General features: G+C 47.2%; 2 protein-coding genes across 3 annotated transcripts in view; both read right to left on the minus strand.

The window, feature by feature from the left end:
- The window catches only part of sgms2b (sphingomyelin synthase 2b), a 7,713-nt gene extending 7,045 nt beyond the window's left edge, over positions 1-668 (minus strand). The window contains exon 1 of the mRNA XM_068587450.1: positions 546-668. The gene's annotated coding sequence lies outside the window, so the exon portion shown is untranslated. The remainder of the gene's footprint in view (positions 1-545) is intronic.
- Positions 669-1,653: 985 nt separating this feature from the next.
- On the minus strand, positions 1,654-5,803 carry LOC137792043 (zinc finger protein 260-like). 2 transcript variants are annotated; one of them, XM_068587444.1, is made up of 6 exons: positions 5,522-5,803; positions 4,900-4,990; positions 4,688-4,797; positions 4,370-4,581; positions 4,015-4,106; positions 1,654-2,843 (listed from the first exon to the last, which is right to left on the minus strand). In XM_068587444.1, exons 1-6 carry the CDS (start codon positions 5,706-5,708, stop codon positions 1,820-1,822), a joined length of 1,716 nt encoding a protein of 571 aa, XP_068443545.1. In that variant the 5' UTR covers positions 5,709-5,803; the 3' UTR covers positions 1,654-1,819. The 2 variants fall into 2 exon arrangements, with proteins under 2 accessions (XP_068443545.1, XP_068443544.1); XM_068587443.1 differs by having other exon boundaries at positions 4,015-4,109.
- Positions 5,804-12,500: the final 6,697 nt, after the last annotated feature.

Here is a 12,500-nt window from a genome sequence, read left to right on the forward strand (position 1 = left end):
GGGAGGCGGGCCGATGGTCCGAGCCTCACCTGGAGACAGGTAGACAGGTAGCATGAACGTCAGCGCTTCAGGTAGAAACCTGGGCGGAGCCTCAGCCATCAGTGACATCACAGAGTTCACTCTCAGTGGGAAAAGGACCAATAAGGAGGGACGTGTCATCAGAAACCATCCTGAAGAGAGTCCAGGAGCTCGACTCTGATTGGTGGAGCAGAAGCGTCCTGGCTCTCTGGACCTGTTGGGTTTGTGTTAAAGAAACAAACGTCTGGTGGTCCGACCCCCAATCCTGTCCCCCGTTGTCCTGATGAGTTCCTGTTTCCTCTTTTACTTTGGAGGTGTGTGTCCTGTGTGTGTACCTGGTTGTGTATCTCTTCCCCTGTGTGTCGTTACCTCCTCTTGTGTAACCTGTTTGTCATCTGCTCGGCTCTCTGTGCTACTTTAGTGTTTTTTGGACGCGCGAGTTCAGATTAAATGCATGTTTTCTCCTGCTGACATCATCTCTTCCTGTGCCTCAACACACCTGGAAAGCTCAGCTGTTGTGTGTTTACCTCCAGCAGAGTGTGTGAGGAGGAGGACGACCATGTGACTGAAGACCCCGAGCCGAAGCTTCAGGGAGAGTCCGTCCTCCAGGGGAACCATCCTGACGCTCTGCAGAGGAAAACCAGTCCACTGTGAGACCCCTGAGGAGATAGATAATCAGGTTATTGATCCAAAAGGGAAAGAACTTCTTCCTCTTTGTTGAACTTGTGTTTGTTCAAGCGCTCCGACAGAGAAACAAGAAGAACCATCAGGATGCAACAGGACAGTCATGAGAGGTAAGATGTCCATGATGAGTTACAGGATGGCAGGAACTCCAGGAACGCTCAAACAAACGGACCTTCAGGAGGTCCAGTGACTGGGTTGGTCCAGGTTCACCCTACGGGGCGGCTGCAGCTCAGGGGATGAGAGGTCGTCCCGTTACCACAAGGTTGAATTTCCCCAAGGGGATTCATAAAAGTCTATGTTTTGACCACTAGACGGATTTCACACTCGCGGTTATTAGTTTTGTGTGAGTGTATTTTGCTCTTCAAGCCTTGAGAGTTACGAGTCGTAACCTCGTTTCATTCCACGAGCTTCAAACCCAGACGAGCTGAAAGAGAAGCAGAGGAAGCGGCGAGGCGTCGCTCTCTGGAATAAAGTATTAAAACACGAGTATTTCATAAAGAATCCTTCATACCTGCTGCGTGTCGCTGGAGAGACCAAAGCAAAAGTAACTCTGAGGTCCAACTCTGCCAATAGTTAACATCTTTATGACTTTATGGCTCCTTTCCTTTGCATGTTGGAGCTCCAGACTTTGTGCTGCATCTCTTTGCCTTGAGGGGTGTGTGTGTGTGTGTGTGTGAAGTCTCTTGCATATGAGATACATATTCATGTGTAACATCTGACATTGCAGAACAGTCTCAGCTCTCTGTAACAAAGAAACATCGTCATCAGACACAAATGTAAAGTGATGATATGACTAAAGATCTATCTATCTCTCTATCTATCTCTCTATCTCTCTATCTAGAGAGATAGAGAGATAGATAGATAGATAGATAGATAGATAGATAGATAGATAGATAGATAGATAGAGAGAGAGATAGAGAGATAGATATAAGAACATTACAGTTCACCAGGTTCTTATTTTACCATCTGACAACCTCAAATCTGAGATACGCAGATTTTGTTGTTTATTTATTAGTTACATGCAACACACATGGTCCAGAGAACCTGACATACACAAGAGGTAAACACAGAGTTCACATCATGGCAGGAGGACTCTTAACCAGACGTTGGCCCGTCGTCACGTGGCGGCCTCGGCCCCCTGGTGGCTCCTCATGTGCGTCTTCAGGCAGTGGCTCTGGGTGAAGGCCTTGTCGCAGAGCGAACACTTGTAGGGTCTCTCCCCGTTGTGCGTCCTCATGTGCACCGTCAGGTAGGACTTGCGGGCGCACGCCTTGCCGCAGATCCCGCAGACGAACGGCTTGAGGCCCGAGTGGACGGTCACGTGGTTGTCCAGGTTGATCTTGCGCTTGAAGGCCCAGCCGCAGTCGGGGCAGCGGTACGGTGTCTCCCCCGTGTGCACCCGCATGTGGATGGTCAGGGGCCCTTTGGTGGCGAAGCCCCTGCCGCACTCGCCGCAGTGGAAGGGCTTCTCCTCGCTGTGCGTGCGCAGGTGGATCTGCAGCTGCTTGCCGGTCAGGAACATCTTGCAGCAGACGTCGCAGAGGTGCGAGCGCTCTCGGTCCGCGTGGATCTTCTCGTGCTGCCTCAGCGTGCCGGGGAGCTTGAAGCGACGGCCGCACACCTGACAGCCGTGCGGTCTCTCCCCGGAGTGGGTCATCTTGTGGCGGCTCAGCGACCGGTAGTCGCTGAGGGCTTTGCCGCACACGCCGCAGAGGTGCGTCTTCTTGCCGGCGCGCGTCCCGCGGCGCGCGGCTAGCGGGTCTCTCCGAGGGAACGCGTTGTGGGGGGCGGGGCGCCGGGTCTGCTGCGCCGCCTCGTGGCGCTTCTGGTGATCCTGCAGCGACGCCTTGGACGCGAATGCCTCGCGGCAAACGTCGCACTCGTGCGGTTTCTCCCCCGAGCAGGCCGGCTCGTCCAGGAGGAAGGAGTCGGCTCCGTCGCTTCCTCTCGGCTCGCCGCGACACGCCTCTTTTTTCTCCTTTTCAACGCCATCGCCACCTCTTGTACTCTCGGCTGGCTCTGGTGTCCCACCTTCCTCCTCTTCATCATCATCATCATCTTCCTCCGTTTCCATGTCTTGATGTTGTGACGTGGAGTTGATGGACTCGTCTCCTCCGCGACCTTCAACCTCCTTAATGGAGCTGACGGGGAACAAGGAAACCAGGAGTAAAGGTTCAGAAGAAAGGACTTATATATATATATATATATATATATGTATATCATGCTGCATGCAGCAAGCTCAGGGGGGCGGGGCTTAAGGCTCCAGCAGCAGTGACGGGGGAGACATGGCTGGAGCTCAGCAGCTCCTGCCGACCGTCCTCTGCTTGTAGAACAAAAAGACAGCAGCAGCGTAATCTGGAGATACTTTGGAGACAGTGCAGCCTGTGAGGGAAGCTCACTGACACCGACAGACCCGTCTGTTAACCTGCTGTGAAGCAACACAAAGGAGGCAACACGTCAAACACGGCCAAGCAGCTTTCAAGCAGACCGAACTCTTTAAAGAGTTGAACGAACGACAGGTAAGAAAATGTAATTATGAACATGAAAAACCTCGAGCTCACCCACATGCAGCCACGAGGAGCATGAGCCCAGTTTGACTACAAGCATCTATGATCATGAGGTCAGAACGCACACAAAAGTACCAAATGAAACACAACTGATGCAACATGGTGACATGCTGCTGGAGCCTGAGCCACATAGTTCAAGATTATTAATAAGTGCATTTTTCAATAAAGGGGAGAAATTACTCTTTAATTATGTGTCAATCTTTAATGTACCCATATAATAGCTTTAGGTTTTTTCACATCAAAACACACATCTGTAAAATTATTATTATTATTAGTAGTATGGAGTATTATTATCTACAATTGCTCAATCTACTTATAGAAATAACTATATAGTCATCCGGACAGTAGACCTCCATAGCCGTGTATAATCAATGCTATGATAGCACCATGTAGTTTCCATTAATATCTTGCTGTATGCTAATACTAATATTAATGCCATTTGTCAAGTGTTCAAAAAGCTGCTCAAAAAGGGAACCATACAGATGTTTTATTTACTACTATCATAGATAAATATACCAGTATTGTATTCATCGTAAGTATCGGTATTGTGATATTAATGGAAGGTATCGTATCGAAGTCATAATTTTGGTATCGTGACAACCCTAATATATATATACGTGTGTGTGTGTGTGTGTGGTATCTATCTATCTATAATATAGATAGATAGATAGATAGATACCACACACACACACACACACACACACACACACACACACACACACACACACACACACGTTTGCTTTACCTGCTGTGAAGTCCGGCTTCATCACTCGTCTGCAGAGACTCTTCCTCCTCCTCTTCATCCTCCTCCTCCTCAGCCTGAGGTTCCTTCTTCGTCTGCTATTCGGATCAAAGAGATGCAAACGTTTGTAAAACCTTCCAACAGCAAAAAAAACAACTTTTAACCCAAAAAACTCCACTTTTCCTTTAAAAAACTTCACAACTACGTCACAGTTTATCAGACAGAAGCTGTAGAAACTGAGGTCTTCATCTCTCCTACAGTCCTTGAACACATCACCTGTGACGAGTGCTTCTGTCAGAGGAGAGAAGGAGAGAGGAGAGTAGGAGAGAGGAGAGGAGAGAGAGAGGAGGTTCGATACCTTGAGTCGGATGTAGAGCGTCCGCTTGCCCCCGGCGCTCCTCTGTAGCTCCGCCCCCGTCAGCGCTCTGAGTTTCCTCTTCACGGCCGTCAGCACGTCGAAGCCGCCGCCCGCCGCCAGCTGAGGAACGCTGCAGCGCAGCAGAGACAGGAAGTCCTGCTCCCCGAGACCGGGAGGGCACCGCAGAGCCAGGAGGGGACAGCTCTGAAGGACTGAGGGGGACAGGAAGTGGAGAGGACAGGAAGTCAGGAGACCAGGAAGTGAAACCCGGAAGTGAGCCAAGGAAGTGAGGACTCAACCAGAAGGGGTTAACTATACCGTTGTTTGAGAGCACGTCGGTCCCTGAGTCCTCCAGGATCCGGATCCTGAGGTCCGTGTGCGTCCGCGAGGCCTGAAGTCTGCCGGGTTTCCTGTTGTCACGGCGTCGCCTGAACGGGTCATTGTGACAGGAAGTACTTTAGGATGAAGACGCGTCTGAAGACGCGTCTGAAGACTCACAGTGACGGTTAATGAAGTAAATGCAAAGGAACCTTGATGGAGTTTCTTCTGTTGGGACCTGCGGGGGCTCCTCCTCTTCATCACCTTCCTCTTCCTCTACGGGGCAGAGGCTGTCACTCTCACCTGGACAAGAGGGAACATATCTCACATTTACAGTTTAACATAGGAAACTGTGTGCTTTTATTTTGAAAATTACAAACAGAAGTTAAATTGTTTATTGAATGTCACTTAAATATTATTATTATTATTATTATTATTATTATTATTATTATTATTATATTAGTAGTATTCCGTCCAGTGTATTCTGCTTGTGCTTGATTTGTGAGAACAACTTGTGCCAAAGTCCAATGACAAAACCCAATATTCTAATCCCTGACCCCAAAATATTTTTTGTTTTTGTTGTCAATGACGTCACACACAGCGCTGGCGTCACGCCGTGAATTCGGCTCACACAAAGCACCAAGAAATAAAGCGGAAGTCACCCCAAATCTGAGGTTTAACTCGGGTTTACGACGCCAGTCTGAACGTTAATCGCCTCAATAAAGGGCAACGAAGTGCGCATGCGTCAGTTACGGGAAAGCCGAATTTAAGAGCACTTCGTTTGGGTTGAAGAACCGTTTTCGCGTCACGTATTCGCCGGTGCGTCGCCCCGACCTGCCGCGCTCGCAGTCCGGTGCTGCAGCAGCTCCAGCTGCTTCTGCTGCCGGTCGATCTGCCCTCTGAAGCCCGCCGCCTCCTCCTCGTATCCGGTCACGATGCGGTCCACGACCGCGAGGATCTCCCGCGAAGCCGCGGCGAGCCTGCGCGTGACGAAGCCCCGCAGAAGCTCGGCGCGCGACATGCCGCGCGACCGGAAACGCGTTTCTAGTCAAACTTCACGCGCAGGGCGACTGTTGACGGAGGGACGAGTCTTCACGAGCTCAACGGAACTTCCGGGTTCTGGTGCGTGCGCTAATGTCGTCCGAGTAGAAACCGAGACCTGCGACAAGAGTTCCTCTTGATTGTTCTTGTTCTTCTTTATCTTCTTGTTCTTGTTCTTGTTCTTCCTCTCCTCTTTCTTCTTATTTTTTGATAGATATTCAATAATTAAATGTGGATAAAATTACAATTTATATTTTTTAATTAACTAAATGAAAGAGAATTTAAAATATGTGATCATCTTTAAGAATATCTTAAATTAGCCATGAAAGTATGATTTGTGTGTAATTGTTGAATGTTGAGTCCTCAAGTCCAACAATATCCAACAATACTGACAAATGTCCTGATTCGTCGAAGAAGTACTCTGATATTTTACTTAAGTAAAAGTATAAATACTACAGTCTCTCCAACGCCACAGGAAGTCACAGGAAGTGATCAAACTACATAACTCCTCCCCCTTCTACAGGAAGGACAGATAAAACAACAACAATATCAAGTCATATTATTTTATCATACTTTGCGATACAATTATTATTTTTTACTTCACAAATCATTACTTAATGTATTCACTTAACACTTTTGTTTTGTCTTTCTGTCGTAATCTCTGATCAAACAGTTGCAGTTCATAACAACAAACAGAGGAGGCGGCGCGCAGGCTGTAAGTATTTATCACAGAAACAACACGAACCATCACCAGTAAATCACGTTTATGTGAGACGTTCTTCTTCATGCGACGTTTAACAACAACAAACTAAATCTACTGTGAGTCTGAGATGTCGGGTGAAGTTCTGGTGAAATATGAATAAGCTGTTGTTGCAGTCGGCCTTCAATGAGCTCAAGAAAAGACATCTTTGAATTGTCGGGAAACAAAAGTGTGCTTTGAGAGACTCTGGCTTCACCTCCTCTTCATCAACACACCTCCTCTTCCTCGCCTCTCCCTCCGTCCACCTTCTCTCTTGCTATTTTCACCGGCATGCTCGACTTCCTGGGCTTCTTCTTTGGCAGGAGGTCACCTGACTCCCACCGCCGCCGCTGCTGTTGCCGGCCAGTCGGCGGGCTGCCGCGATCCGTCGCGACGTCAAAGTCGCTTGCCGCGGCGACGGGGGCGTGGCCAAGTGCAGTGCAGTTGGTGCGTTGACGGTTCTCGTCCACCAGGGGGACGAGAGACGGAGGTGGAGGAAGAAGAGGAGGTGGGGTCAGGTGTCGAGGCTGAGGAGAAGGGGAGGCGGCTTGAGTCGCCGCGTTGTCCCGGCCACCATGTTGGTTGTTTGTACGACTGTTGAGCCCGTTTGTCAGCGCGCGTGCGTCGTCTTCCAGCCGCCAAACCGCGTCGCCGCCGTCTTTGTCTTCGCACGTACGCGAGTGGGCGTTGCGGGCGTGTGCGTCCCTGGCGGCACCCGTGTGCAACCGCGGGTTCGGGTTGGCGCTGTGTCGGTTTCGGCTGCGCAGCGAGCTGAAGACCATGGTGCAGCCCGCCACCGTGCAGCGATGTTTGATCTTCAGGTGGACGGCGTTGTAGTGGATCTTCAGCGTTCCTGCACCAACAAGAAGGGAGACGCTTAAAGTTGATGCCGACTGACCGACATCACAGCTGTTCTCTGTTCCTGGAGCACCAGGAGGAGATAATCCAGACATGAACCATGACAACAACAGCTCTTGTTTCTCTAGTGAAGAGTACAAAAAAAAGTTAACATTTGGTTGGAAGGCACAAGATCAGAAGAGGACCTTGAATTGAACCCTGTGGAACACCAAGACCCCAAATTAGTAGGGATCCACAACAGAACCTTGAGGAACTTGCCTACAATCCTAGTGCTGGATGTGAACCACACTATATATATTAATATTCCTGCCTTTGTCATAGAAGCTTTTCCCGCAAACGCCACAGCAAACCCTCCCCTTCCGACCTCCGGCGGGTGACAGAGAAGAAGGAGGGAAGGAGCAGAGGGAAGACGGGAGAGGACAGAGGGAGGAAGACGAGGATGGGAGTGGAGGGAGGGAGGAAGAAAAGGACGAGTTGGGAAGCGGGCAGAGGAAGGACGAGGAGAAGGATGGGAGTGACTTGAAAGGGAAGGAAGAGGAGCTGAGAAACTTCTGGGACGTCTTCGAGGGAGAGGAGGAAGTGAGCGGATGGAGTGTGGAAGAAGTCGTAGAGAGGGAGGCGGCGTTCTCCATGAGGTCCGGCTCCTGGTCGCAGAGGAACCCGGGTTGCTGATGCCACATGGAACAGGTCGTGTTCGGCCTGTCGGGGTCCGCTTTGATTTTTAAAACCGGTTCAGCTTTACATTGCTGCACAATGGGATCGATCTCCTCCTCTCTTCCTCCTCGCTCCTGCCTCTCGGGCAGTTTGGTCCCACTGAGCTTCCGTAGGCACTGGGTGAGCTTACTGGGAGGAACGAGCTCCTGGTGGGAGACAAAGAGGAGGGCAACACTAAGATAACAAAACCCTCCTCATTAGACTTAAAGAACCATAAAACTCTGTGAATGTTTCCAGCTGTGGAACATGTTGAAAGTCATTTATTTGCATTACCTTTGTGGGCGGGACCAAACAGTGCAAGGCGGAGCTTGGAAAGTGGAAAGGCAGAAGCAAAGACGGCCCCTCTGGGACGTTTTCAAAATGGCGGACAGTGTCTTTGTGGTCGGCCGGACCGTTTCTCTGGTAACGGCAGACGAGGCGCGAGTCTCCTCTGATGTTCCTCGACACTCCGTTCCGCTCGACCGCCGCGCCGACATTTGACCGGAAGCTCTTGGAGGCGGGGCTTAGCTCCGGGTCGGAGAGGTGATTGACAGCCGCCAGGCACTGGAGCGTCATCAACTCGACGATCGGCCGCGTCTCGCCGAAGCGAAGGAACTGCCCGAGGGTGAGCAGCTCGTCCTCGGGGGTCGCCATCGACCAGCGGTCCAACACCTTCCCGCCGGGATGCTGGAGGGAACGCGGGAAAGGTCAAAGGTCAAAGACTTCATTCATGCTCAGTTTGAAACACAAGCTCGGGGACACACTCACTGTAATCTTTGCAGATTTCTTTGCAAAATACATCCAAAACACCCAAAATGGTTTTGAGATAAAAACACATTTCTGTTGGGACGTTTGAAGTTTCACTATGAAGCAACTTGTTACCCGTTAATTATAACACGTTATCAGCTTAGTTCAGACCCAAAAATGACATAATCACAGCCTGCGTGTTGTTAGTCAATTTTACAAAATTTACCCCCAAAAGATTCAACTTTATTGAAGCCTAAAAATTCCTAATTTGACGGAATATTTCACCACCAAATGGTAGTACTCTTACACTCAAAAGCAGTACAAGTATCAGCTGTGAGTGTTTACCTGCAGCATGTAGCCTCTTACGTAATCCCCCAGACTCCATCCCAGGGTGTTCAGGATGTGTCCCACCTGAAGACAACAAACCGCAACCCATTACTCTACGCTACGCTACGCCGCCACATAGACGATGTACTGCATGGCTGACTGTTGAAAGAGCCACCAGGTGAACCTGCTCTGGGCTCAGGATGCTGTAGAGACTCTACACTACACCAGGTGAACCTGCTCTGGGCTCAGGATGCTGTAGAGACTCTACACTACACCAGGTGAACCTGCTCTGGGCTCAGGATGCTGTAGAGACTCTACACTACACCAGGTGAACCTGCTCTGGGCTCAGGATGCTGTAGAGACTCTACACTACACCAGGTGAACCTGCTCTGGGCTCAGGATGCTGTAGAGACTCTACACTACACCAGGTGTACCTGCTCTGGGCTCAGGATGCTGTAGAGTCGGTCCAGGAGGATCTTCAGGCGGACGGGAACAGCCTGAGCTCCGTACAGCACCAGGGAGCTCAGGTCGAACACCAGCCCGGGGAGAGCCACCTCCACTGGGCCGCAGCTGGAGGGAGGCGGGGCCGGAAGCTGGAGCTTTGCCAAAGCTGAGGACGAGGATATATATATATATATATATATATATATATATATATATATATATATATATATATATATATATATATATATATATATATATATATATATATAATATTAAAAAAACAGATGTGTGTTTACATCTGAAAAAACTATCTGAAAAAAGTGTGTGCGTGTGTGTGTGTGTGTGTGTGTGCGTGTGTGTGTGTGTGTGTGTGTGTGTGTGTGTGTGTGTGCGTGTGTGTGTGCAGATGCTCTCTCCAGATGCTCTCTGTGTTGTGATGACAGCGACACCTGACTTCATGTCACCGTAGCGACTGAACACATCTGCAGTGTGTGTGTGTGTGTGTGTGTATGTGTGTGTGTGTGTGTGTGTCAGCAGGTGGTTGAAGTCCAACATTGTGTTGTTGTCAAACTGAACTGAAGTTTTCTTCACGACACAAAGAGTCTAAAGACGAGTCGGATCAGATTCATGGACACCTGCATTGTGGGGACACCGGTATCTAGAAAAGCTACACTGTGGGGACCGACGTCTGTGAGGGACATTGTGGGGACGCAGATGTACTTAAAACCCTACGTTGTGGGGCACTAGATCTTTCTATAGAGACATGTCCTCACACGCCTTGTGTGTGTGTCTGTGTGTGTGTGTGTGTGTGTGTCTGTGTGTGTGTGTGTGTGTGTGTGTGTGTGTGTGTGTCTGTGTGTGTGTGTGTGTGTGTGTGTGTGTTTGTGTGTGTGTGTGTGTCGTACCGTGCCGGACCCAGCCGTGTCCACAGCGGTCACATGACCTGAGTTGGACGCTTCCTGGTTTGAAGCACGCGCAGCTGCAGCCGCACGCCGTGCAGCGGACGGACTGAGGAAGAGGAGCACACGTCAATGTTCTTCTTCACGAGACAGAAAGTACAAGAAACACGACAATAAAACACACATGAGGTGTTTGTGCGTTACCTCCTCGCTGTCCGGACTCATCCTCATGCCTCCTGCACATGATCAAATATAATATTAATAATGAATTAATATGTTTACTCACTTTACTACTACAAATACCTCTTACATTGTTTCATATATTATTTATATTACATACAAATATCTATTAATAAGTTATAAACAAAGGAATTAATGGATCGCTGAGCGCTGATAAGAATTCAATATTTATTATTTTCTATTTGATATTTTAAAATATTAAAGAAAAACGATAAAAAATTTTAACTTATATTATTTATGTTTACTTTGATGTTCTTAATTAAATACGTTAATATTATTTATTTAAATATGTATATGATACATTTCATATTCTTATATTCATATGTATAATAAATTATATTCTTATAATTCTTATAATTAAAAAAACTCAAATATTGTACATTTCAAATAGATGTTTTACAAATAATTTTATTTTTAGCTATCTATTTTTAACAATAATAATTATAATAGCAACACTAATAATACATTTAAAGTGCTTCATGAGACAATAAAAGGAAAAACAATTAAACATAAATCAAGTAACAGGTAAAATATTCATTATTGTAAATGAATATGATCTTATCTCTTTTTAAATATATTAAATTTTAATTTTAATTAAATTAAATCTTACACGTTCTTACACAAAGAAACAGAATTTACAATAATAAAAAAACATTAACAATCATATTAATATTATTTATTTATTGATATGAATTCATACTGACCTCAGTTTGTCGTTACAATAAAAACAACTTCTTTTATTCCTCGGTTTACTTGTTCCTCCTTACCTCCTTATCTCCTCACCTCCTTATCTCCTCACCTCCTTATCTCCTCACCTCCTTATCTCCTCACCTCCTTATCTCCTGTTTTGTTTCTTGTTTTTATATTCCTTCATCCGTTTATTTCTGTTTTATGTGCTTTTCTCTCTCTCTCTCTCTCTCTCTCTCTCTCTCTCTCTCTCTCTCTCTCTCTCTCTCTCTCTCTCTCTCTCTCTCAGAGATCTTCTCTTTTCAAGGTTCTCCATCCTTTGGCTCCGCCCCCTGACGGCGCAGAACAGATGTGATTGGACGAGGAATCAACGTTCAGCTTTAACTCTCCTTTTCCTTCTCTCTCTTTATTTTGTGTGTGTGTGTGTGTGTGTGTGTGTGTGTGTGTGTGTCTTCTCAGGTGTCAGCACCATCACAAGGTCAGAGGTCAGAGGTCAGAGGTAACGGCAGCGTGAGGAAGAAGAGGTAAATACTCTGACCTCCTACTTGAGTAAAAGTACTAATACCACAGCGTATTAATACTTTGTTAAAGGTCAAAGTTACGCAATTAAAAAACTACATTATTATGTATTTAAAGTATCGTAACCAAAATTATAATAACTGTAATATTATTGTTAATAATAATTATATTGTAATATTATTAATAATAATAATAATAGTAATAACACAAATAACAGTAGATTGAACATGAACATGACATTTTATTATTGTATACATATATTATTACTACTGTTATAAAAGTTTTATTATGTTATTATAATAAAGTAATAAAGTAATATTTAAGTAATAAAGTAATACAGTAATAAGTAAAGTAACACATGAATGTTCACATTGAGTTCCTGGTGTTTGGTGTTTCTTGGTCTTGCCGCTGCAGCGTGAGCCTCTCGTCTTCTGTCCTTGGCGCACCATCAGTTTGCGTCCCCTGGAAACCGCTCCCCGCTGAGGAAGGTTCCCCCCCGAGGGGAGATTGGATCAGGGGACAGTAGGGCAGCTGGCCGGCCGCCACGCTCGCCACAAGGTTAAGTGAATGAAGGCAGGACGCCGGCGTTCACACCGGCGGGCACGCGGCCCGGCGGACG

This window comes from Clinocottus analis, unplaced genomic scaffold, assembly GCF_023055335.1.
Source record: "Clinocottus analis isolate CAN_PGR_092001 unplaced genomic scaffold, fCliAna1.0.p SCAF_21, whole genome shotgun sequence".
Classification (NCBI taxonomy): Eukaryota; Metazoa; Chordata; class Actinopteri; order Perciformes; family Cottidae; genus Clinocottus; species Clinocottus analis.